Source organism: Emydura macquarii, unplaced genomic scaffold (genome assembly GCF_026122565.2).
Source record: "Emydura macquarii macquarii isolate MOO-44397 ecotype Brisbane River unplaced genomic scaffold, CSIRO-AGI_Emac_v2 contig_554, whole genome shotgun sequence".
Lineage (NCBI taxonomy): Eukaryota > Metazoa > Chordata > Testudines > Chelidae > Emydura > Emydura macquarii.
In genome coordinates this window covers 5,409,293-5,436,982 of record NW_027130691.1, presented here as the reverse complement: position 1 = coordinate 5,436,982, position 27,690 = coordinate 5,409,293, and the positions used below count along the sequence as shown (strand labels likewise).

Here is a 27,690-nt window from a genome sequence, read left to right as displayed (position 1 = left end):
TAAAGGCTACATTTGGCTACAAATGGTTACCAACCAAAGAGAATCAACCTTTCTTTAGAAAAAAACTAAAAAGTGCAAATGCAAACATGATTAAAATAGAATTTGAACTTTAACAGTGTACAGCAGTGAGAGATGTTGAGTAGAGCAATAATCAAATAGGAATAAAATGATACGTAATTGTGCACAGTGCTTTCCATTTTGATAGTCAAACACAATATGATCAATGAGGGTACAGATTTCACCTGTTAAAACAAGCCAAGAGGCCAACTAAGCTATGCAAGACAGAAGCTGTAAGTCAGTACACAGTTCAAATATAGCCAGAGACTAGGAGAGAATTTTTGTAAGCTGGTACAATTACGTGCATAACAATACTTCTCTCCCATCCACCAAAAAACAAATGTTACTTACATTCATCATAAAATCCATAAATTCTATTAATGCTGGCACATTCATGGTTCCCTCTAAGAAGGAAAAAATTCTCAGGATATTTGATTTTGTAGGCCAATAAGAGACAAATTGTTTCTAAAGACTGTTTTCCTCTATCAACATAGTCACCAAGAAATAGATAGTTGCTTTCTGGTGGAAAACCTCCATATTCAAAGAGTCGAAGTAAGTCATAGTATTGTCCATGGATGTCACCTTAAAAACAAAGGCATTCGTAAGTGGTACATAAGCAAGACCGTCACTACAAATGCTGACTAGCATACTAGCCAAATAAAACTTGAGTGAAAGATGATACATCAGAAATAGAGATAACTTTTCTCATGTAAAGCAACATGCTGCCCACCATAGAAGTCTGAAGAATCAAATGGTCTCTAGTCTATGAGTACAAGAATTATGCACATTCATCAGTATAGTCACTGAAGTTATGTAACTCAGCAAGAAGTTGTGCTAAAGGACTAAAGAACTGCTATTTAAGAACATTCATACTTTTTCTTTAAACATCAAAGCAAAAGTTAAAGCTCTTTGTGCCCAATCCTGTAGTCTTTCTTTATCCATTTGACTCCAATGTGAGTTTTGCCTGAGAAGATTCTATGAGCAAGACCCTTTTACTTTGGTCTTGATACCTCCAGATGGCATCCATCTGCAGCTTTCAATTTTAGAATGTTGCAGGTATAAGAATTAGCAGCTCTCTCCTAAGTATATAAACCTTGAGTACCATTTATGGAAATGTTAAGAAAGTAGCAAGATTATTCAAATCATAGAAGATTAGGGTTGGAAGGAACCTCAGGAGGTCATCTAGTCCAGGACCAACCCCAACTAAATCATCCCAGCTAGGGCTTTATCAAGCCACACCTTAAAAACCTCTAAGGATGGAGATTCCACCACCTCCCTAGATAACACACCAGGGCTTCACCACCCTCCTAGTGAAAAAGTGTTTTCTAATATCCAAACTAGACCTCCCCCACTACAACTTGAGACCATTGCTCTAGTTCAGTCCTCTACCACCACTGAAAACAGCCTAGCTCCATCCTCCCTGGAACCCCCTTTCAGGTAGTTAAAGGCTGCTACCAAATCACACCTCATTCTTCTCTTCTGCAGACTAAAGAAGCCTAATTTCCTAGATAAATCCTAGCTGGATTGGAAGTGAATGCTACTTTCACTTCTGGTGTGGATTTTTTTTTTTTTTTTTTTTTTTTTTAAATAGAGCATGCCAAACAATCAAACTTATAAAGACTACATAGATTTTAAACCAGCTGTGCAGTTGTAAGATATAGATGACAAATTACTTAAATTGAGAATAATCTTCAGTCTTAGAAAAATTTAATTTTAAATAGCTCTTAAGTATCCTTACTGAAGTGGTTTCTTGGTTTTGCCTTTCATCACAATTTAAATTACCTAGACAGGCTAGGAATCTATGCCCTAAATACCTGGTCATTCCTTGTCATACACCTTGCCTGGAAGTTAAAATTAACTGCTGTGGGTCTCTGTTCTATCCTTAGGTTCAATCAGGGCTGGGCTGAGGGCAGGGTTCTCTTGATACAAGGTCTTCTGTTTTGGGACTCCCACCATGAGGTAGCCCATCCTTTTTTGGTAGTCTAGTTCCAGCAGATTTGTCTCTGTCTTTGGGGTTTCTGCTCTCCCATCCCTCACTTTACTTTTGTATTTGCTACCATCTTTATTACTATTCTTTATATTAACTGGATATAGGATTTGTTTATGCCCTTGTGCCACTCTCTTTTGTTCAGATTGGCTGATTACAATTGATGTTTTACATTAGGTATGTAACTACAGCGTCAAATGGAAGAAAGTAAAGAAATATTTGTGCATCAAAGGAATTTCCAAATTAATGTTTGTTCATTGAAAGTCAAGTGTCAACAATACTTACCACATATTTTAAGTGGGGCTTCAAGTTCTAGTAGAATAGGCTGACTGAGAAAGATTTCTCTGGATTTCAAGCACAGTCCTCTAATTTCATTCTCTTGAAGTTGGACATTTTTACCTGGTTTTGAACCCCTCACTGTGGGAAGAAGTTAAAAATTGGTTAAATGAATCAAATGACTTGCTAAATGCCAAACTAAGAAAACATTGGAGTACCACTTTAGTTATGGTATGAGAAGTTAAAAGACAATGTAAAGATAGAACTCCGTCCTGAAAGAGAACTCTAGTAACCAAGGGAAGACCAGTGCACTGTAGGTTAGATGAAACTTTAAAAACAAGACTCCTCAAGGAACCCTTGACTTAACTTTTTCCCCCACAAGTTCCACAATGTTCTGAACAGTATCACTAGCAATTGCAAACAAAGCATTTATCACATGGATATTGCAGTATTACAAGACAAAGAAGCTTAGTATCATGTTATTCAACATAGATTAATTTTTATAAAATTGAAATGTAGAACATTTTAGTTTTCAGGAATGGTCCATAAGAGCACTTGAAAGTAAAGTCCTTCATTTAATCATGGAATCATGGGCGTAGCATAGGTAGAAACAGAATAAGCTTCCCTAAACTACTAACACTGGCTCAGAGTTTCAGTATAGACAGTGACAACACTGGTAAAAGATGAGTGAGCCCTGTTTACACTGCAGTTTCCACCACTCCTACCAAGGAGGAAATAAAAAGATCCAGAAAAATGCTTATACGGTTTCCCTGGTGTAGATGCTCCTTATGTGCCTGAATCATGACCTGAAAGACAACCTCTGGAGATGAGTATAAACTGAATACTTTGATCAGAGATTGCCAACAAGAGTGCTCTTTTTTTTTTTTGTGATGAATTAGAACTATCACTAGGAGTTAAAGTTTTGAAGTGCAATTGATTTGAGGATAGAGATCAGAGAACCCAGTCTTTCAGGAAGAAATGCAAGCAAATTCTTGTTGCATTTGTTTTAGTACGATACAAGTACTTGTGAACTTAAAGGGAAAAAGGTGCCTCATGAGCAGAGCCCCATATATGGCCATACGGTTGTAGTTTTACTGCAGTATTGTGCTCCTGAATCTAAGCATTAATTTTTTTAAGTTTGTTTATAGCTCTTGTGGTTGCCAATATGTTCTTCCATACGCAAACCAAGTATAAAACTGAGGCTGGTCTAAACAGTTTTTTGGTGTAACTATTGTGTAACAACTTAACTAGTTTGGTTTTTTGTTCCTTTAAAAAACCTAAATAGTTATGTGGACACAGCTGTATTATACAAAGGTGCCTTGGGCTTTGTTTACACTAGCACTTATGACAGCAAAACATATCGCTCAGGGGTGTGAAGAAAAAAAACACACCCCAAGCAAATAAGTTTTGCCAGCATAAGTGCTTGTGTGGGACAGCACTATGTCAGTGGGAAATGCACTCCCATCAACATAATGTGGCTACACAAGCGCTCTTACAGTGTAAGGAAGTGTAGACTAGCCCTTACACTGGTATAGCTTATTCCCTTTCTTGTGCAGGAATAGCTATATCAGAATAAAGGTTATATTGATATAAAGGTGCAAGTACTCACTGAGGGAGTGGCGGGGTGTCTGAGTGCTATACAGCTTTAGCTGTATAAGTAGTTAAAGTGGTACAACTTATGTTTAGACAAGTCCTAAAACAGTATTGTAAGGTATGAACTGTGAGATCTCCAACCCTGTGACCACTATTTAATAAATACAACATTAACTATATCATTCTGATAAAGTGATCTGCAAGCTTTCAATCAGAGCAATGTGCTTGTCCACCACCACCACTCTCAGTGGAGGATATTGGCGTGAGGGCAACTGGACATCTGGTTTCTATAAGGAAGCCACAAATTCAAGACTGAGGGTATGTCTACATTGCGGAGTGAATTAGATTAATAGACTTTCACCTGCCGAATTTTAGCAGTCACAGGAGCGTGATCATACCACGCTCATTGCGTTGGGGGATCACATCCCCATTAGCCGTGCTTGGGCCGACAATCAAAGCAGTGCACCGTGCATCCCACAGTGCAACTAGCCGCAGAGGCTTTTGGGAAGGTTTTTGTCCTCCCATGATGCAATGTACTCCCTCCCCCCCCTTCTTGTCCCAGTCCAAACAAACAAACGATCACCTTTTCGCACCATTTTTTCAAACCCTTCACTCTGCCATGCGCATGCCATTGCCTGAGAGGAATGGAGCCCTCTCAGCTCTGCACTACTATTGTGAGCATCACAAACACATCATGACTTATTCTGCAGTATTTTCAGGGACGAGACAGGAGCCGCAGCGCTGAAAATTGCAATGTTACAGAGGCTGCCTTGCTACAAGCCATAGAACGAAACAATTCCTGTTTGCTGCAGGCTGTCGCACACCATCCACAATCGGTGAAGCACCGCTTCTGGTCCCGGGAAACAAGTAGCAACTGGTGGGATTGCATTGTTATGGAGGTGTGGGATGATGAGCAGTGGCTGCAAAAATTTCAAATGTGAAAGGCCACTTTCTTTTAATTTTGCAGAGAGCTCTCCCAGCCCTGAAACACATGAATATTTGCTTGAGACCAGCTCTGACAATGGAGAAGAGAATGGCCATCGCTCTGTGTAAGCTACCAATGCCAGACTGCCAGTGGTCAGTTGGGAATCAATTCGGAGTCGGTAAATCCACTGTGGGAGCAGCTGTGATACAAGCGTGCCAGGCCATTAATAAACTTCTGCTAAAAAGGGTAGTGACTTTGGGAAACGTGGAGGACATAGTGGAAGACTTTTCTGCAATGAGGTTCCCAAACTGTGGGGGGGAGACGGAGGCATAGATGGCCACACACATCCCTTTCTTAGCCCTGGACCACCCTGCCACAGAGTACATAAATCAAAAGGAATACTTCTCAATGGTGTTGCAGGCCTTTGTGGACAACAGGGATGCTTCACTGACATTAATGTGGGGTGGTCTGGAAAGGTGCAAGACGTGCACATATTTAGGAACTCAGGTCTTCAAAAAGATGCAGGCGGGCGCTTTCTCTCCTGACCAAAAAATAAATATTGGTGATGTTGAAATGCCAATAGTGATCCTAGGGGATCCTGTCTACCCCTTGCTCCCCTGGCTAATGAAGTCCTACACCGGGCAGCTTGACAGTGACAAGGAGGGTTTTATTAATAGGTTCAGCAAGTCCAGAATGGTGGTGGAATGTGCATTTGGATATTTAAAGGCACCCTGGCGAAGTCTGCTCACTAGGTTAGACTTCAGTGAAAAAAAACATCCCAACAATTATCTTCTGCCTGCTGTGTGCTCCATATTGTCTGAGACACAAAGGGGGAGAAGTTCCCATTCGGTTGGGTTGTGGAGGCAGATAGACTGGCCACAAATTTTGAGCAGTCAGATGACATTGCAATGTCAAGAGCCAATCGTGGAGCGCTGCACCTCAGGGAAGCACTGAAAACTGCTCTTGCAATGAGACAACAGTAATGTGCATCGCTTATCTTTGCTGTGCTTTCACTTCACATCCCTTACCCCTCCCCCACCTATCCAGTTACCCCCCTTTCCCCTCATTCACCATTCCAGTTCTCCCCCCCCACCTCCCTTTATTCCCTTCTTATCAATAAATGAACAGTAATGAATTGTGAAGCAGTATATTCCCCCCCAACCTTCCCCCTCCCACACTGATCCATTCCCCCCCAACTTCCCCCTCTCTATTTCCTTGTTATCAATAAACAAACAGTAATGAATTGTAAAGCAGTACTTTTTTATTGGTGATCTTTTGAAGAGGGGGGAAAAGGAAGATAATTGAATGTTCCACATGCATTGTGTGGAGCCGGAGAGGGGATACAGAGCCCATTTTGGCTGTGCGCACGCAAAAGAATCACATTCCTACTCCTTAAAGGGGCAGTCACCTCTTTCTGCTCCCCTCAACTGGCGAGACGTGCAGTATGTACTGCACCTTGCTCAACCTCCTCCTAGACCGCTTGGGGATGAGGTTTAGGAAAGAGTGCATTAGCTCAAAGTTTTGCAGGGGCTGCAGAGGGAGTCTGTCTTGGCACTGAGCTTCCTGAAGCTCAAGCAGATACCTCAACATGTCTGACTGATCATGCATTATACGCAGAATCTCATCTTGTGTTGAGCACTCATACTCCTGTGCTGCCTTTCTGTTGGCCATGTCCATGTTCAGCCTGTCAGATAATGAAATCCTCCACACTCTTAGCTCTGTGTCAGCACCCACCGAGGCATTCATTATCTCATTAAACATGTCATCCCAAGTTTTTTTTTGCCTCTATCTGCGACAGGTGCTCTGCAGGAGTATGAGATGAAGAGTTGAAGGCTACGTTGTCCACTGTAAGGGAAGGAAAGCACAAGGTACCCATTGTTAACTCATCCCATGGACAAAAAGCAATGTTACAATTTATAAACAACTCTCCTTACTGCATACCATTGCCTAACTCGCAGGGCTCAGAGCCATGGTAAGGGGCTAGAGCACCTATGTTAGGGAAATCCCTGGTGCCCATGCTGCACAAGTCTATGCTCCCTAGAGCAGCATGGTTGTTGGGTTCCCATTGATCTGGCTTTTAACAGGTGGTAGAAAGGGTGAGGGGTGGGTACGGGTTAACCGCCTCTGTAGGAAAAAAATGGGAACTCATTTGTGGATGCCCAAGGCCCATAGAAATAATGTCCTGCTTAGGGACTTGTGGTATGCAGAACCAAGAAACTATCCCTGGCTGTGGAACAACACATTTTAAAAAAACTTTCTTGGGTGGGTACTGTAAATGTGCGCTATCTTCCCTAGGTAACCATGAGTGATATCAGCCTGCTGAGGGTCACACAGGCTAAAGAGGAGGATTTGCTGTAAGCATCTAGCTACAGGCCTGGCCCATATGCTGCTATGCTGTGTTCCACAATGATGCCTGCACAATTAATAATAGAGTGGAGGGGGAAGTGTCCTATCGCACTGGACGAAATAAGGCTGCCCTCCCAAGAAACCTTCTGCAAAGGACTGCAGAGTACTTACATGAAAGCTTCCTAGAGATATGCATGGAGGATTCTCAGAGCATCCCTGTGCACAAATAATTTTTCCAAGGTGAACCCAATGCTTAAGCACATCAAGTAGGAGGAAGCCCAGCCCCAACGCCACACACACCACTTTTTCCTCACTGGTACAAGATTCTGGACTGGGGATATAACCAAAGACATGCAATTTGCAGTACATACTCACCAGATGTGCCTTCCCTGGCATCCTGGTCAGTCACTGTTTCCTGTGTCTGGGTGGGCTGCTCCTGTGTTGCAAACAGCTCCTGGCTTTCAGGGAGAAGGGATACTCCACTCGCCTGCCCCACTCTCCTCATCCACAGACTCATCCTCATTCATGCTGGCCTCGGATTCCCACAAGATATCAATCCTGTATGGTGGCATAGTGGTGGGGTCTCCACCGAGAATCTCATGCAGCTCCTCGTAAAAGTAGCATGTTTTTGGTGAACAGCCAGAATGACTGTTAGCTTCCCTAGTTTTCTGATAAACCTGCCTCAGCTCTTTGATCATAACACGGCACTGCTGCGTGTCCCTGTTGTGCCCGTTCTCCAACATGCCATGAGATATCTTCTCATAGATATCCAAATTTCTTTTGCCTGCTTGGAGCTGAGCCAGAACACTCTTTGCCCCACAGACCACTGAGATCCAAGACCTCAGGTCGACTCCAGGCTGGAGTGTGTTTGGGGCCTGCCGTCGCCATGATCAGTTGTGCTGGCAAGCTCTCTCCACGTTGACCAAAATAGGAAATGGGGATTCAAAATTTCCCAGGGCTTGAGGAGAGGAGCTATTTCCTGTTTACATGGCACAGTGCAGCAGACTGCAAATGTGCAGAGCAGTCACAACAGAGCATTATGAGATACCATCCGGAGGCCAATGACATTGATTTACATTGCACTCTGCCTATGCTGACGTTCATTCGGCCCGCAGAACTAGACTTCAGCGCTATGCCACTTGCAGAGGTGGTTTTAAGTCGAATTTTACCACGATTTAGGTCGGTGGAACGGACATGCCAGTGGGGAAACCTACTGTGTGTGGTCGATGGAAGCTGCATTCATGTTGCCTCTCCACAAGGGAAAAAAAGAAAATTAATCCCTTCCTGAGTCAAGAGCACCTTCCTGGATGTCAAAACACTCAAATGCCTCATGCTTTTCAAGATGCCAAACCCACACCAGGTGTTATCTATCCAGCAGCCAAAGCCTCCAGTTTCCCCTGCCTACAAACTTCTACAATGCACAATACACATTTTCAACTAAAGTCTGTAGCATGTTGTAGATGTAAAAGCAAGATAAAATAAGTTGGCTATAGAAATAGACACCACAATTACTGAACTGACTTAATAGATGGTATTTAAAAGCCTCAATTTTTAGTTTACCTGAAGCGGCTACAATTTATGCAGTTTGGCACACTGGAGTTTCACAGAAACAATGGGCCTTGCAACACGCATGAGACCTTGAAAATAACCTAGACAACAGGCAAATTCAGGAAGACCCTGCCACTTAATGGCCACAAAACCTTTTATTTTCAGTCTAAAGAGCAGAGGCGGTCAGGTAAAAAATAAAATAAGTTGGCTCAAAGTTACAGGGCAAGGAGTGAAAAGAGTCAGAATTAAGAAGATTGCTTCAACAGCAAGCTCAGAAGAAGCGGCCCTGCAATACACACAAGCTTTTTTGTCATGTAAACACGTTTAAGTAAAAGCTATTAGGCTTTTTATATAGACAAAGCATCCTGTAAACATTAAACTGAACCCACCAAGATGCCTGGCTCTCAATCTTTTTGGGCTCAGTACCCATTTGTAAACCTTGATGGCCTATCACAACCCAAATCAATTTTTTTTTTGCACTAAAGTTATCTGTCTTAAAAATATTTCTTATGATTTTAGCACTTACTATTTTAATGCATATGTTCTATAAATTAGACACTGTTCCCATAGCAGTGGCTCCCATCCTGTGTGGCTGGTTGGGCTCAGCTCAGCTCCCAATCTCCAGAATTGCAGTGTTGTTCAGTTTTAGCCTAGTCCCCCTGAGGAGGGAGCCAGTCAGGCTAAATCTGTGAGAGTGGCATTGTGATCAGGTGGCAGGTGAATGGGGTTGCACCACCACCCAGATGTGGCCCGGCCGACCCCTGTCATCATGACAGAGGTGGCTGGGCCAATCCTGAGTGGCACTGTGACCCCATGCACCAGATCACAATGCCCAAAGCAAAGAGCAGAATCCAGCCAGCCAAGGAGGACTGGAGTCTCAGGAGCTGCTGCTGCAGGGTAAGTGCATGGTGGGTTCTACGTCCATCCAGGTCTCCTCCCCCTCCTATGTAACCCTTTGACACATTCTGGCAACCCAATTTTGATGATCACTTTGAAAAGCCTTAGTTTCATTCTGAATGAGACTGACAGTCTCAAGGTCACAAAGGATTTAATTTAATTTGAGAGGAATCTGCTCCGCTCTTTCAGACAGCAGATTTTCTAGACTTTTTATTTAAGCTTTCTGGCTACCTGATTGATATCCCAGGGACACCCATAAGATTCTCACAGTTAAAAAAAGCGATTGTATTTCCTAGCTTTCACCCTAAGCAGGATTAGCTAAAATGGTGTTAAAAACATGAGAAGCCAGCTGAGCTTGTCTACATTATTGCTGCCCGAGTCCAGCTGAACCAGTAAAAGCTCTTGGGATCCATTCCCAAATGTAGACAAGGCCAAAGAGGTCTAACCTTCATGGGTTAGATTCTCAATAGGGACTAAACTTTTAAAGCTCCATCTTCAGTAAATTAAAAGTTACTATCAGTGGCTAAAGTGGGGTTATAGAGGGGATCTCAAAGATCCCAGAGAGTTTGCATAGAAGAGGGTCTTCACTTGGGCTGCAGCATGACCATAGAGAAGTGGGTTTTAGCAATGGATGTCAAAAACTAATTACAATTCTGAGTTGTGAAGAAGGCTCTAGTAGTCTTCAAACACGACTCCACCTATTATGTGATCAAAGATGCTCTCATATATCTCAGTGGTGCATCTGGGCAATCGGGGGGCACCTATAGTAATCTACCTCCATTACATAGAAAAGGAAGTAGCTAGAAGCTCTGGCAGTCTGCAGAAAAATGCATTATCTGGCAGATGGCCCAAGCTGTATACAATGCACTCCTTACAAGAGACCGAGTTGCTGGCCAATAGCATCTGAATCTTTAGCGAACAAGTGGAGCCTGTTGAAGTGGAGTTTATCTTCAACAATGTGAGACTCAGTATTGTAGCAGAAGCTGGTGCCTCAAGCAACTAGAGGAAGCACATTGACATGCGGTCTCCAACTGTATATAATAGGACTTTAAATATTACTTCATAGTTCAATATATTAAACAAAACGTACTAGATCGGGAGTCTCAACTACCAGGCCACTTGATGCATCTGTGGCCCACATGCCATTCAGTTCATGCAGAGTGTAAGGCTTCATAATAAAAAGAGCCCTCAGCTGTGAGAAATCTTCCGAATGTGAACCGAGTGAAAACTAATACAATATGATCTTTGAGTCTGCAGACAGCCTCAGACAGAATTCCTCTGTTCCCATTAACCTCACTGGAGTATAAACTCTAAAGGCCAACGATGACACCAATATCAACGTTCTCATTGCTGACCATTATAGTGGATGAAATGGAGACAGAGTGGGAAATGAGAAGTTGCTGTAGGAAAGGAAATTGAGATGGAAGAACAGAAGAGAAACAAAATGAGAAACAGTAGGGGTCTTAAAGGTGAACGTATTTTACTATTGGGAAATACTGTCCCACAATAAAGGGACCACACCAACAAGAGTTTCATTAACACACAGAAGTATGCTACCCATGATGTTTTTGCAAACTTCCCACCGACAGTGCTGGACATTTTGCTGTGACTATGGGGAGTGTTCAGCCCTAGATTTAGGCTCCAGACAACTGACTATAGTTAAAAATTGAATTCAATCATTTCCTCTAAATGAGCTTGACTCCCTCCTGCTTTAGACCCACATACTTGCAGTGTGGTAAGCGTTCTGTGATCATGGTTCAACTGAACCGCTCGAAGTGGCAGATACACTTTTTGACAAGAGTTAGGGAAAAAGTTCCTCCAGACTACTGAGTTAAGATTACTTCTATACTGCAGTCTAGCTGTGCAAATTAGACATTGCCTGAACATGCAGACGGAAGTTGTAAATCAGTTTCAGGACACCTTAAACAGCTGGGATAAGATTGAGTAAATAAAAATAATGCATGCCAATCAGTATCCATTTACATACATTTTAAATAGAAGAGCAAATAAATATCCAAGTATAACAAGGTTATTATTTCATCAAGGGTAGTCTAGAGTCAAAGAAAAAAATCTGCTTTGTTGAATCCCTTGTATTCGCATAGATAACTTTTAAATGAATTTTTACTGGAGAGTAGGGCCAATTTTAGCTTCAAGAACCAGAGTGTGTCATAACGCAGAAAAGTTTAAGGAATAAATTTCACAGCACTTAGTCTTTAGGTTGATATTTTCCAGTTTGAAATTAAGTAGCTAAAGTCAAGAATTTAAAAAAGGTTTAGATTTTAGTCTGATCAATGTATCTACACTAGGAAAGAGAATACCCATATTATAGCAGCTAGCAAGCCTAATACACGTACTCACTTTTCTAGGATAGATATACATTGCTAGTTTAGCTCTCGGTGAACTAAAACATACCATTCTTTGTTCTGGAATTTTTATAATGAAGTTCAGTTTCAGAATTTAAAAAAAACTAAGTTGTGTCCTTTCTGGAACACCTTTTAAAGTATGTTACTTGTTATTCTGCAGCCTTGTCTACCCTAGGAAAATTAGCATCTGTATGACATCAATGTCATACTGGGTACAGTTACAGTAGCAATGATTTAACCACTAATGTAGACAAGCATATGAGGCTTGTCTACACTGGTAGATTAGTAGTACCAGTTGATGTCATGGGTACTAATTTTTCCTAGTGTAGACAAGGCTGCAGAATCACAAGTAATCTAGTTTTTTTTTTATTCTGAAATTGAACTTCAGTTCAAATTACAAAGTGTGTTTACAATGGTATGCAAATTAATTGCAGGTCAAAGGTCACAGATGTAACAAGCTCACCACTCAAGGAATATATGCTTCAATATCTGTAATATTGTATGCAGTGATGTTGTAGCCTGGTCCATTCCAGGATATTAGACAGACCAGGTGGGTGAGAATATCTTTTATTGGACCAACTTCTGTTGGTGACAGAGACAAGTTTGGCATCTTTACACAGAGCTCTTCTTCAGGTCTGGGAAATGTGTTTTTATGTGACTATTGTATTTTGGATAGCTATGGATCACCACACACTTCATAGATCCAGTAACTACCCAAACATACCAAGAAATCCATAGCCAGGCACTAAGATACCACAGAATATGCTCTGAGGAGAAAGTCCCTTAACACATGCAAAACTTATTTCACTAAACAAGGACACTCCACCAGAGAAGTAGATTGCATCATGAAATGGGCCACCCAAATACCCTGAGAGAAAGAGCATCAATACAGAAAAAACCACTGACCACACAGCCCTAGTTGTCACCTACCACTTGACACTGGACCCGATACAGGCTATGAAACAACTTCAGCCCATACACAATGGGGACCCCATCCTGAAAGAAATCTTTCCTGAACCACCTCTTCTGGTCTCCAAACAGCCCCCCAACCTCATCAGAAGCATCCCACAGATTTGGACATCTACTCAAAGTGGCACAAGACCCTGCTAGAACAGATGCAAAACCTGCAGACATATCTCCATTTATATAATGATCAATACCCCCACTACCCACCATGGCTCTACACACAACTATCAACATGTGGCGTACCTCATTCAGTGCACTAAATGCCCCACAACTATGTGGGTGAAACCAATCACACTACACCCTCAAATGAACTCTCAGGAAAATGATAAAAGAGAAACACATTACCTATGGGTGACACTTTTCATAAAGCCACCATTCTATATCTGGCTTATCAGTCTTCATCCTCAAAAGGAAACCTGCACAACACTTTTGAAAGACAAGTCAGGAAGCTTAAATTCATTACTTTGCTAGACACTAAAAATCATGGGCTGAATAGAGACTGAATAGGATTTATGGTTTATTACAACAATCTATAATTCACTAACACTGCCCCCCACCCCACATGCCTTCCCCATCTTCCTTTCCCCTTTGAGGGTTACAGGCCACTTAACCTTGAATGGCCCCTTGAAATGTGTCAGACAGTTCTCTGACTACTTATACTAAACAATCTGTTCCATCTTGTATTTAACTGTGACACACTGCATAGGTTTCCAAAACCTGAAGAAGAGCTTTATGTAAGCTTTCAAGCTTGTCTGTCACAAACAGAAGTTGATCCAATAGAAATATAAGATATGACCTCACCCACCGTCTCTCTAATATCCTAGGACCAAAATGGCTACAACACTGCTTATCTGTAATATTAGTACACAATGACATTACATGACATCACCGGAATTGCCACTAAATTTCAAGTGTTCCATTCAAATGTTAAAAGCAAGTAATGAAGCATAAAAATAAGAATAAAATCTCAATTTTATTGTGATGAAGCTACTCAGTCAAAGAAATTTTCCAAACACTAAGTGAGCAAGTTGTCCAAAATGCCAAATATCTAGAAGCAATGAAGAACAGAAATGTATAGAAAAAGTGATCAAAATTAATTGCATTATAAGAGGCAACAGAGTAAAATTAACATTTAAATATTAGTTAACCTTTGTTTTTAAAAGATTAACTGAAATGTATGGTCTCATCTATAATTTCTGTGGAGAGGAAACATTTAACTTTGCATTAGTCAGTCTTATTAGGTATTAATACACTGAAACCCTGCATCCAACGTTCTAAAAAAAGCAAAGATTAAAAAGGCTTAGAATGAGCAATATTATGCAGTTCACAGGCACTCAGTTATATTTGTAACTAGACCAAACAAAGATAGTACAAGTCTATTTTGCTAAAAGTTAATAATTTGAAATTGAAATCAGTGTTAAATTTTCTGTGGTCTTCCTGTAGATGTCCACTGAAATGCCAGAATGTTTTGTTTTCGTGTAAGAACAAGCAATTTCTACTCCTTTGGTTACGGAGAGTCTTGACAATATAAACTGATGCTCTGTTGCCAGTGCACATTAAACTCACTGCGGTATTTTTTGCATGACATTTTAAATGCTTTGGTCCAAAGGTGGCACTAATCCAGGAGAATGGACATTTTAGTTCTCTGTAGTTTTAATGATGCTTAAACTAGCAAATATACATAATCTTCTTGAATTGCTGATGGAGCTATGATATCTCTGTCCTGAAGAGTTGGAAAGGTACTTCCTGGCTTCAGAAGACCAAGATGGTCAGTAGGATTGCCTATGATAGGAGAACTTGTCTATATTTTTGGAGGAAGGATTCTATCGTCTATGATTAGAGAACTGGCCAAAGAAAACAGCATATTTAGTCTGAGTGAATCCTTAAACGGCTGCTCGGCTGGATTCACCAAATAAGTCAGTCATACTAAAAGTTATGAATTATGTTATCATCATGATGTAAACTTCTGATTTTTCTTTTGTGAACTTTGGACCAACATGAGGCAGCTTGGGCTGAGATCATGCAGGACAATACTACCTGGCAGTTTGACCATGTGGTCAAAATTGTCTTTTTTTTAAAAAGGGATGCTGGATAGTATTGTACATATAAATTAGTATTTTTCCAGAGGCATTGGGGGCACCCTCTCTACATGCAAGAATTAAAGTATTCTAGGACTGATAGTGGCTCAGGCTAAGGAGGATTCATTTGAGAACAAAATAAAATAGTTCATCCCAAGTACTAGTTGCACCTGGTCTTTAGTGATATTTATACTGCTGCCTTATTCTCCTAAGTCAATAAGAAATACACTGACAAATTCTTTCCTCTTATAAAGAAGAAACACCAGGCAGCCTTTTCAAAATATAGGATTGATTAGTCAACTAGAACACAGCATCAGGAAGTGATTCTCTATGTTAACGTAAGAAAAGGTTAAGACAGTCCATCCTGTCCAAACTAACATTCCACCCAGCCAAGACGACATGGAGTTCATGTTTTAGGCCTCTTCTTCAGTCAGTCAGTCACAGGTGACAGATACCACATTTCTCCAAAAGCCATATCATCCTATCACCTTTCAATCCTTTGCATTCCTGCAGAGCCAGGTTGAGTTCACATGCTCCCCTGCCTGAGTTTCACTGTTAGGTGTTAACTGATCAGTCCTTGCTGCTCCCATTGTCTTCCCAGATCCTCCACTGTTAGGCGTAAGTTTCAGCCAGTCCTCCAATGACACATTCATTCCACCACAGCCAGTTATGCGAGAACCCCTCATGTCTCTTGATCTGCCCCAAGACCAGCTTTAATCCTTTTGTACCCCCTGGGTAGCAACCACTAGTCAAATAAGTTACTGCTAGACACATCATTCATGAAAATATTACAGAAAATTCCCACTTTGTCCATTAGAATGTTGGCATCTGTGGTACTTTTCTAAGTCTGCCAGAATTGGAAACCACCACCACCTCTACAGATATCTGCTGCTGACCTAGCCCACCGCCATCTTGAAGGAATATCCCCTGACAGATCAGAGGTTGAAGTCACAAGAATAGAAGAGCTAGCCAGAAGCACTAGTCTATTGGTGCTTTTCATGACTCTAAATTGCAATGTGTGAAGATAGCTGAAACAGGGCGTATGGTGCATTTGGGACTCTTTTCTCCCTTCATAATGACCTACTACACAGGATTGACTTCTGGAAGTCATGAAGATTCATCACGGAAGCTTCAAGCTGCCATAAAATAAAGGTCAACAGGTTGTAAGTACTCAAAATCCTATTCATTTAAAATTCTTGGAAGTTTGAGGAGGAAAGAACTCTCCAACAGGGTTTTAGAGTGAGACTAGTCAGCCTAAAGCAACTCTGTGAAATTGAGGCAGAATACACTAGGATCAAAACGCAGTGTTGCAGCAGTCCAGCAGAGGGCAAATGAACTCAAAGGAGGAAGGAAGAACAGCACTTAAGCTCCATCCACTGCGGTGGAATGAACAGGTTTAACAAACAAGTAATGTATGAGAAATGGCTGCAATTCTCAGAAGGGAGACAAATTCTCCCTGGGCTCCTGGAAGACCTTTACAAATCTCCCACAAGCCACTGTTTCAGGGATCTGTGCCAAGAACTGTGCGATAGGTACCCAGAATGCTGTGTGTTTGCAATGCTTGATTAGGGGGTTGTGTGCTCAGAGGACAAAACTGCTCCCAAAATAGAATGGAGAGTGAGTACATTTCATCACTGCTATTTACACTAGTGTTATCCCACTAGTTCAAAAAGAAGTAGTATGATTCTCCAATGAACATGCACCCTATGACGAAAAAAGCTGTAAGAATAGATTGTGTCACTCAGGAATAAGGTAGAACAAGGAAAGAGCTCGTGGACAGAACCCCTTATGCACTTATATTACTCAAAATATTCTTTCAAATATGAACCCAAATTTCTTCGTCCTTATATTAGGTTAAAAGTGGCATTTACAGTGCTGTCAGCTAAAAAATGCTGGACTCATTTTCTTTGCAAAAGCTTGTGTGTATAAGGCCATGTCTACACGACAAACATCTGCCAGAACACTTAGGTCAGTCAGGGGCATGAAGAGATCTAAGCCCTTGCTGACAGTGCCAGCAATAGCCCCTTGTGTATATGCCATTACACCAGCAAAAGTACATGGTCTAAAAGCAGGGGATTTTACCAGCACAGCTATGTCCATCTGGGATCATTTCTTTTACACCAGAAAATGGCACTTTTGGCAGTATAGCTTATTTCGCTCATATGGTAATGGCTCTCTCCTCCAGTGGAAAGCTTACATATTCTGCCAAAAGCAGTTTTGCTGGTGTAAGTTGTGTCCACACTAGCAGCACTTCACCAGTACAATGTACTGACAAAGCACTTTGTGTAGACGTGGCGTAAGACAATCTGGTCTAACAGCAGCAGTACAATTCAATACTAGCTTATTAAACACTTCTCCTTGAGTTTTACAATGGTATCTCATTAACAAACAAGTCAGGCCAAACTAAAGACATTTGCAGATTTTTATCATTCCTATGACAAAGTTACTTAGTTTTGTATCAAGGGCATGAAAGGGATAAATAACTCGCAAATGGTTAAAATGCAACTATTCGCTGACTTAGCAGTAGTTATGTTGAACTGGCTATTTCAGATGCAGAACTGGAACTGAAAAGCCACTCCTAGATCTCAAGCCTCTATGGGTATGTCTATACTGCAATCAGACACTTGCAGCTGGCCTGTGCCAGCTGACTCAGGCTCATGGGGCTGTTTAACTGCAGTGTAGAGGTTTTCGCTTGGGTTGCAGCTTAAGCTTTGGGATCCTCCCATGTCACAGGGCCGTAGACCAGAGTCAGCTGGCATGGGCCAGCTGTGGGTTTTTAATTGCAGTGTAGGCAACCTAAGAGTAGGTCTACACTGCAACATAAGCCTAGGGTCATTAGAACTCGAGTTAGCAGACCTAGGTTTGTTAAATTAGGGCATGAGCATATACGCCCCTTTATAACCAAAAGTTAGGAATTGTTGAACCCTGGATCCCAACCTGTGGCTCCAGCATTTACACCACATTATGCGGGCCCAAGTCCAAACATCCATATTCTCAACCTCCTAGTGCCATCCCAAAATGTGGCTGCTCTAGTCCTATGTTCATGGTAGCAGTACCAAATTGAAAATATGTATTTTGCATATGACTGCAGAACAAAATAGAATTTGTGTAATATTTACTCAGACTGTTATAAGTAGTACTATGCATTCACTGAAGTAGAGGTTAAGAGACTCGCCCAAGTCAGTGACAGCAGTAGGAACAGAATTCAGGTCTTCCAACTCTTGAATACCTAATTCTGTTAGACATTACTGCATCCTTGCAAAATGTAGTTCCCTCTAAAGGGTAAGACCCATTCCAAAGTAAATTTCAAAACTAGGGAGCACTCCTTGTTAATTATGGACACTATGCATCACATGCACCAGGCTTGCCCAATGAGCATTGAAACAGGGTTACTTAAATAGCTTCTAGTTAATAAAACACTCCTACAATTTTGTCAAAGGCAGGGGATTTAAAAGAAAGCCAGGGGAGCCTCAGAACAGGTTGCCAGATCTGAGTGCAGTGAATTTTTAAAGAGACAGATGAGTTCATACAGAGTGTAGTTCTTCAGACAGAAGTCAATATTTGTTCTCTCCATGAAGCTGACCTAAATTCTACAAGAACAAGTTTAGTTGGCAAGAATATGACCACCTTCAACAACAGCTTCACCACACTAGCTTCTTTTGTGAAAGGAGATTGACTATGGAGCAAACATGGAGGCATCTCCACACAAACACTGTTGCAGTTTCAATGATAGCCATTAACCACCTCAACTTGCATTCCTGGCATTATGATCAGTTACAGAAGCACATGGGCAGTGGTTCTCCTTGCAGGAACATGACAGAGTGGCCGCATTTGTGAAAGACAACAATGATCGAACATGGTGGCTTATTTTGAGGATGACTGCATTTTCATTTCCACAATCACGTGAAGTCTATAAGGATCTTCAAGAAAACAAGGAAATACTTAAAATGTTAGATGCAAAAGTATTTAGAACATATACCTTAATTCTTTGACAAACTATGAAAAATATTTGCATTTATTTCTAGAAATGAAAGACCTTTTACCTAAGGAAGAGTTGGGAAATAAGAACTTCATGTAATACTTTTCCTTTCCCACAAAAGAAGTTTTCTTCCCAACGCTAGACACCTAAGAGTGCTTTGTAAGGTTAAAACATTGATTTGTAAATTATTATATAACAGTAGCACCTAGAGGCTCCAACCAATATCAGGTTCATATTGTGCTAGGTACTGTACAAACATAGTAAGAAACAGCCCAGGCCCTGAACACCTTTTCATTCTAAATTGACAAAACATGGGACAGCAAAATTACATATTCAAGAAGAAGGCAGGGAACACAGAGGTTAAATGACTTGCCAAAGGTCACACAGGAAGTCTGTAATAGGAGGCTGGGTGCAATTCCTGGCTCTAAGTCCCAGCCCAATGCACTAACCACTAGCTAATCCTTCCTTAAACTTTTGGTTAGGTAGGAATGAGTGGATGCAGTGTTAAAGGGGGGAAAAAAACCTTATAAAATCAAATGATTTGCTTTAGGAAGAAGGCAAAACTTTATAAACACACTGCCAACGCAAGTTTATCCACACTCCCTCCCACCTAAAGACCTCCCTTTCTACGGCCCAGGAAATCCTCTTTCCCCATTTACAGAGATGGATGGGATGTTTCCCCAAACTAACATGTAAGTGTCATTACGAACAGAAATCTGGGTGTGAAAAATGTGCACATTTGATTTGGAGTCTTTTTGAATATTTTAATGTATTAATAAAAACAGGTAGAGTTCTAGCCTTCTTTGGCTGCATCTACACTGGCAAAGTTGGGATGCATAATTTACAGCTTGCTTTTGGTAGTAACAGTGGAAGCTCTAGCATAGAGAGGGTTAACATTTTCAGAAACAGATGCCTTATGGTGGGTTTAGGAGCCTACCCTTAGGCACCCATTTAAGATTTTGGTCAGCTATTTTAACATCAGTTAATAATTTTTTCTGTGATCATGTTATTCTCTTTTGCCATCTCAGTAAACTGAGTAAGTTTCAATCTCATTTTCAAGACATTTATTACTGTGGAGTCCAGCTGCATGAATAACCCATTTTTCAGTTTGCTGACCATTCCATAAAATTGGAAAACTCATTCTAAGTCAACCCAAAGCAATGTTTGGATTTCTCAGCAATCCAAAGAGTAAAAAGATTTGTTCAGGGTCAAATGAAATATTTTGTTCAAGAAGAAGTGTTTTATTTAATCTTTAGGTGTTTGATTTCTTAATGTAGGAAGTATGTTTTGAAACAGCCATTTTGAATAAAAAACTGATGTTTGATTCAGAAAGTGTCAACACTATGGAGTTCCATTTTTGATCAGCATCTACTTTCATACTGTATGTAATAAGGTTTGCGTGCTATATTAAATGCACAATGCAGTTAGAAGGCTCAAGTTATAAAAACAAAATATCAGATGTACACAAAGACTGGTATTTCAAAGTCATGCTCCAGCTTTGAAAGCCCTGGAATACCATGATTAAAAATTTCTGGCCTCAAGAATGGGAGTTTAGTCATTTCCTAGAACCCCTTCTTTTCATGGCTGTTTTGTCACTACTGACTCTCCACAGTGTAGGGGTCATTCTCTCAGAGGCATCTTTCCTTGAATACTGTTCTTGTAATTAGCCCTTTTAATTCCACAGACAGGCAACTGCAATATTGAAGTGACCATTTTACAAGCTGACTACATCTCCTCCTCTTGCAGATGAGAAATTATGATCTTCCCCTAGTTTTCCATTTCTTAAATCTTATACAGCAGATATACGCTCAGGTACTGCTACACACATTTTTGTACATCTCATTCTATTACTGAGGGCATTTTAAAGAAACTTTGTTCTGCGATGCAGTGTTCCTGTTACTTACTCCCCACTTCAACTCTTGTTCTTCTATCAATATATGCTGTGAATGTTACAGGAACATTCTGCCAACAGGAGAAGCAGCAGCAAAAGTAGATAAACTTAATATTCTGTTCTCCTGAAAGTGCCCTCAAACCAAGGGAAGAGAAATAAAGAGTCAGTTACAGGCAGAATTATCATTAAATATAATATTTTCATTGAGTTGTTCTTTAAGGTTGTGAACAATGTAACGACTTTGTGTTATACAAGTTTGAAGGAACAAAGGATCAAATATTTACATTACAATGAGAAAGTTTAAAGCATGTCTGCACGTCTTCAAAATCCAATCAGATTCATTTTTTAAAGTGTCAATCCCTTGAAATATGGTCTACGTGAAATTACTATACAGCGGGCGTACAACTGGTTGAAAGACTGTACTCAGTTTTCAACGATTTGCTTCCGAACTGCGGGGTGGGTGGGCGGGGGGTATCTAGCGGGGCGTCACAGGCGTCAGTTCTGGGTCTGTCACTATTCAGTATTTTCATTAATAGCTTGGAAAATAGAGTGGAGAGTATGCTTATACAATCTGCAGATGACACCAAGCTGGAAGGGGTTCCATGCACTTTGGAGGACAGACTTAGAATTCAAAAAGACCCTGACAAATGGGAGAATTGGTCTAAAAATCAGTAAGAATAAATTCAAGACAGACAAATTAACTATTTTACTCTTAAGAAGGACAAATACACAACTACAAAATAGGGAATAACTGGTTAAGTAGTAGTACTGCTGAAGAGAATCTGGGGGTTATAGTGGATCACAAATTGAATGAGTCAACAGCATGATGCAGTTGCAAAAAGTTAACATTCTGGGGTGCATCAACGAAAGTGTTGTATGTAAAACATAGGTGGCAGTTGTCCCACTCTGTTCAGCACTGGAGAAGTCACTGGAGTATTGTGTTCAGTTCTCAGTATCATGCTTCAGGAAAGATATGGACAAACTGGAGCGACTCCAGAAGGGAGCAACAAAAATGACACAGTTTAGAAAACCTGCACTAAGAGGAAAGGGTTAAAAAAACTGGGGCGCCTTTAGTCTTGAGAAAAGAAAGGGGATGAGGATGGACCTGATAACTGTCTTCAAATATGTTAAGAGCTGTTATAAAGAGGACTGATCAATTGTCCTCCAAGTCCACTGAAGGTAGGACAAGTAGTAATGGGCTTAATGTGCAGCAAGGGAGATTTAGGTTAGATATTAGGAAAACTTTTCTAACTGTAAGAGTAGTCAAGCTCTGCAACAGACTTCCAAGGGAGGCTGGGTATCCCCATCATTGGAGGTTTGTAAGAACAGGTTAGACATATACCTGTCAGGTTTACTTAGTGCTCCTCAGCACAGACGGCTGGATTTAATGATTGAGGTCCCTTCCAGCCCTACATTTCTATGAACATGGGCTAGATATACCAATGATTTTTTTTTAAATTTAACCAGAAACATTTTTTTTTTAAAACTGTGCCTGTGAAAATTTCAGCCCAAGAACTAAAAGTAACTTGCACTGAAATTAACCATAATCTGTTTAGATTTGAGTTTATTTATTTAACAAATTTCACAGAATCCTCCCTATGTACCATGTTATTGGGACATTTCAACTGGGTATTAAGAGTTGGGTATTCAGGACAAATATTTCTCTATTTTAACTTGTGCCTCCATGTTTTGTCAACCGTAGTCTTTTTGTTTATATTTTCAATGTGTGAATATAATGACCTTAAAAGTTATAGGTAACTGCACAATCACTACACTCAACAATTTCTACACTCTGAATTTCCGTAAAAAGAATAAAAGTGATGTTGAAAATCTCATAATTACATGAGCATTCTGTATTATTAAAACTGAAAGTAATTTACTCTTCACCATTTACCTAATTCTGATTGGACAATGAAAGCAGATTTTCAGATTAGTTTCACTTTGAATCTTATGCAAATAGCACAAGACTATAGTATGTTATAAACACTGAAGAAATGTTTAAACATCAACATCTTCTCCTTGATTCGAAGTATTTCACAAAGATATTTCCATTAATATATTAAATTTTGTTAGCTCCAAACTACCTGTCCATAACCTTTAAATTTTATTAGCAAAAAATTTAGAATGACAGAGTATTATCTACAAAATGCAGAAGTATGCAGAAGTTCTAAGGACAGGTGTACTGAAATACAGGCTACTCTAAAGATTAAACACTGTCACCGAAGGTTTTTAGGACTAGGTTTGAGAGATGCCTAGTTATGAAAAGATTTTTTTTTGCAATGTGGTAGCCCAGCATGTGGCTCTTTGAGACTGTAAGTGAAATTGACCAGCTGCCACCAAAATTGATGCATCAGCACGAATTTTCAGCAGAGGGTAAGAGACAAGAGCGGTGTGGCTCTTTGCGATATCTACATCTATTTTTTGACTCTTCATCTCTGACTGGTTGGCCACCCCTGTGATAGCCCACCAGAGTAAACATTTTAATCAATAGAGAACCCAGTCTGAAGCATTATTCACTTGAGGGGAATTTGATTTTGAGGTACAGTTATATTTGAAACTATTGCATAACTTCATATATGCATACGCACACACCTAAATATTAGCATATTTTCATGGAAGTAAAAATGTGGTCATGTTCCCAGTGTTGTAGTTATGGGTGAGGAGGACCTTTGTCCAAGGCCTCATTTTAGATAAGTTGTTATCCAGAAATCATCAGTTGGGTTTAAGTTTCCCAAGATTGTACAACAAAGACGAAAGATTATTTTTTGAGAAGAAAAGAATGGTGGTGAGGCTTCTGGGATGAAATAAATTAAGAACTTCAGCCACTTGAGTAATCTGAGCATAAAACACATTTTCTTGTGTTTTGTGTTAGATAACTTGAACAGATGCACTTGAACTTTTAAAATGTTACCTACGTAGTCAATGGGATGTCAGCATTCCCAAATTTGGAAAAAAGGGTTAAGAAGTTGTAAAAACTAAAAGAGCATAGTGGGTTTTACACATTATTTCCCTTTTAAGCTACACAATTACAATTTAACATTTGTATTCAAAACACAGCTATTTACTTGAATGCAAGAATGATTCTTTGTCCTTTGTTTATAAAAATTGATATTAAATGCATAAAGCTACATTAATCCAATGTTATTGAAATGTATAAAAAAATTCAGTTGTAACTCCATATAGCAACTGACTGCTATAGCTCACATTAAAATAGGAGTAAATATACAATATATTAAATACATATAAAGGGGCAGAACTAGCTGATGCGGGAACTGCTGTGAATATTTGTAAATAATGTCATAAGTGATTTAAATCTAGAAGTACATGCACCAATCAGTTGAAAATCCTCTTTTGAATTTCTTGATTTTATATAAAGGCTCAATGTTAGAGCTTTGGCATTTAACCGATACCACTACAGAAATTAGCAGTATTAGCTAGTGTTGCAAGTACAGTGACCTGGCCATATCCTTTGAGTACCATGTTAGTGAGTCCTTTAAAGTCCTATTTATGTAGCTTTCACATTCTCACCCAACCCCAAAAAATCTTAAGCATTATATAAAATATCCAACTAATACATGTTATTACTTGTTCTACCTTTTAATATTTGAACTATTTTTCTTGTTAAACAACTGACATATTTATGTCCTTTTCCTTGAAAAAACAGCCAATAGTTATGATATAGCAAGGCAAACAAGAATTACAATAAGTAGCCACTATACAAACTCAGCTTTTAAATTCTATTAAACACTAAATGCACTGAAACAAGGAGCTGACACCTGCAAAAAGCAGCAGTGTTTCACAAACACTTCTGCCTAGCTTGTCAAAGAAACGCAAAAAGAAATTTCACCCTAACAGTATCAGGAAGAGAAAAACAAGAGACGAGAGAAAAAGCTTCTTTAGATATATATTAGCAGTGCAATCCCATACCAAAACCACTGGATTTGTAAATCCTAATAATTTCCATTACAGTACAATTATCCCTTTGCCCTGGCTTGTCATTATCTAGATCATTATGTTCAAAGAAAACTCACAAAAAGAAAAAAGGAAGAGATGAAAGGCATTTCTCTACTGTCTGGCTCAGCAAAGTCCTAGATTACTTTGTGCCAAACGGGGAAAAAGAATTAAAAACCTAAGCAAGCTCTTCCAGGGTAAATCCAGATGAGATTTATGAGCACATGGATGGACTTGAAACAGGCTGGATAAATCCAGTTTTCTTCTTTAAACAATTATTTTGCTTTCTGCTCTGAGGAGAGTATCACTGGCTACTTCACAACCTTGCAACCTAGCCAAAGATTAATAAATCCTTTTAATCTAATGCTGACCACCTGGAACCAAACAGAAAACAATGAAACCCATCACAACCCCCAAAATTTATTTAGGAAAGACTAGATGCTGTATGCAACTCCCTCTCTAACACGCCCCACCCCCGAAGCATTCGAGATGGACAATAAGACAAACCCTTTCAAGTAAAAGGGCATTCAGAAATACCCCATCCACAGAGCACACCCAGCCCGCTTCCGATTAAAAAAAGGAAAATCACACGAGGCTTTAGGGGGAAAAAAACCTCAATTACCCACCCGCACTGAGGCTGGTGTTCCACCAATAACTGATTGCAGGGTGTTAATTGTAAAGGATCACCCTTCCCCGCTGAACGAGCAGAAAACCCAGCCCGCCCCCCCCCCCGGTTTTTGTAAAACGGCTGCCCCAGCAGACTCAATCCCCGTGCGTCGGACGCGGAGCCAAGTTGGGTTTGCAGCCAGCGGGGTAACGGCCCAGCCGAGCTCCGCAGGCACCCAGCCCAGGGCTATGTGCGGGGCGGGCGGGGGGGAGACCGACCGGACAGCAGCTTCGTAACTCGCCGCTACTCCCCCAGCCCCCCGACCCGACCCGCCCCGCGGCTGCAGGGGGGGCAGGTCCCCGCACACGGCAGCTCCCTGCAGGCGGCTGCTGCTTCTCCAGGCGCCTTGGAGGAAAAGCCCGACGTGCCCGGGCCGGGCAGAGGCCGGCAGGCAGAGGGAGCGAGGCGGGCGGGCGGCGGGGCGCAGACACAGCACCTCAGCGCCCCTGCTCGAGGGGGGCCGGGCCCGGGCGGGTGCGGGGCGCACGGAAGAGGGCTCGCGCCAGAGGTCCCCCCCCTCACAGCCCGGGCTGCCCCCCACACGCCCCACCGGCTCCAGCCCCACAGGACCCGCCCTCTGCAGCCGGCGGGGCCGAGCGCGTCCCCTCACGGAGCCCACCGCTGCCGCCCGGGTCCCCTCGGCTCCCTCACCCTCCAGCAGCCGTTGGATGATGCTGTCGATGTTGAGCTTGTCTATATCCGCCATCGCCTCTCAGCGGCCGGGCGGACCCCGAAGCCCACCGCTCCCGCACCCAAGTCTCCCGCCTCTCTCCTTGCTGCCCGCCGGCCTGGGGTCCGCTCGCCTCCCGCCCGCCGCTCTCAGCAGAGACCCAGCGCCGAAACAAAATGGCCGCCGCCCCGTCCGCTAGCTTGGGCGGCGCAGGAATACCCAATGCAACGCGGCTCAGCGGCCGGGAACCCTTCATAGGCAGAGCGTGAAGAGCGCCACCGCAGGCCGCACTGATGGAATCCTTCCGCCTCGAGGAGGCGGGAGCAGGGAAATAGATCCGACCTGCAGGACCTTTAAAGCCAGCACGTGCTGCTAGATAGTGTTGGACCCGTTACAAATGCAAAACATTGGCCTGGCCAAGAAGCCGCTCACAGCTATGTTCCCCAGACGCGCAAATCGGGTTCCCAATCGATGAGACAAAACCAATAAAAGCAAAGATGATCATGACTGATAATCGTGCATCGTTCACATAATCAATAATTAACAGCCCATAAATATAACAAACCCTGGAGCAGTAGAATATCAGTCATCGTTTGCCAGGGATAATGATGCTAAGTGAAAAGTGATCAATAACCATTTCAAGTTATAATTAAGTGCTGTTTGTTACACAAAGTATTTTGAAACTATTTGCATTGTTGCTTAAAGATTCCCATTTTTTTATTTTAAACAGACCTGCACAGCCAATTAGAACATCAGGGAGTACCCTGGAAAACAGCTGTTTGACAGCCAGAGGTGGGGAGGTTGTGGAGGAAATGTCTGTTGGTTAGAGCACAGGACAGAGCTTCAGGAGTCTTTGTCCTGCAAGGTGCCTAACATGAACCACCCCTATACCTAAATGGAGCCCCCAATGACTTCAGCAGGGGTGCAGGGCTCTGCCTGTGAAGAGTATATTGAACAACTGGGTCCAAAGACTCTATTCTTGGCTTTGGCAATGACTCATTGTGTGGTTTTGGGCAAGTCAATTTATCTGTTTCTCAGACCCTGATCCTCCAAGAAACTCCATGTGGGTGCAGGGTTTGGCCAGGGGGCTCTCATGACATGATGGGGGGCCTCAATTGCTCCATCTGTAAAATGAGGATAAATCATACTGACCTGCCACCCAGAGGTGATCTGAAACTTAATTCAGTATGGCTCCAATCCTGCCAACACTTCTGCAGATGAGTGACTATGCCTGCGAATCTTCCTGTGCCTGCAGGTATTTGCAGGATGTTTGTAAAGTGCTTTGAAATTCTTGGAAGAAAGCTCAAGAAATAAGCATGTCATTTTTAAATATATTTTATTATTTTAATAAATATTTTAAATTATTTTATTTTATGTGTTGTAGAAACACATTGAGGGGCAAAGTAAAAAACAATTCAAATCAACGGAGTTGCATTGGCAGTGAAATGGGCTGTGCTGAACTTTACTATTGCTCACTTCTTCGCATCTGTGATTGA

General features: G+C 41.4%; 1 protein-coding gene across 1 annotated transcript in view; it reads right to left on the bottom strand.

Annotated features, from left to right (window-relative positions):
- The window catches only part of PPP1CC (protein phosphatase 1 catalytic subunit gamma), a 35,586-nt gene extending 9,182 nt beyond the window's left edge, over positions 1-26,404 (bottom strand). Inside the window, exons 1-3 of the mRNA XM_067539544.1 lie at positions 26,176-26,404; positions 2,330-2,461; positions 409-639 (exon numbers count right to left, since the gene is read on the bottom strand). Of these exons, the coding sequence (XP_067395645.1) occupies positions 409-639; positions 2,330-2,461; positions 26,176-26,230 (418 nt within the window). The 5' untranslated portion in view covers positions 26,231-26,404. The remainder of the gene's footprint in view (positions 1-408; positions 640-2,329; positions 2,462-26,175) is intronic.
- Positions 26,405-27,690: the final 1,286 nt, after the last annotated feature.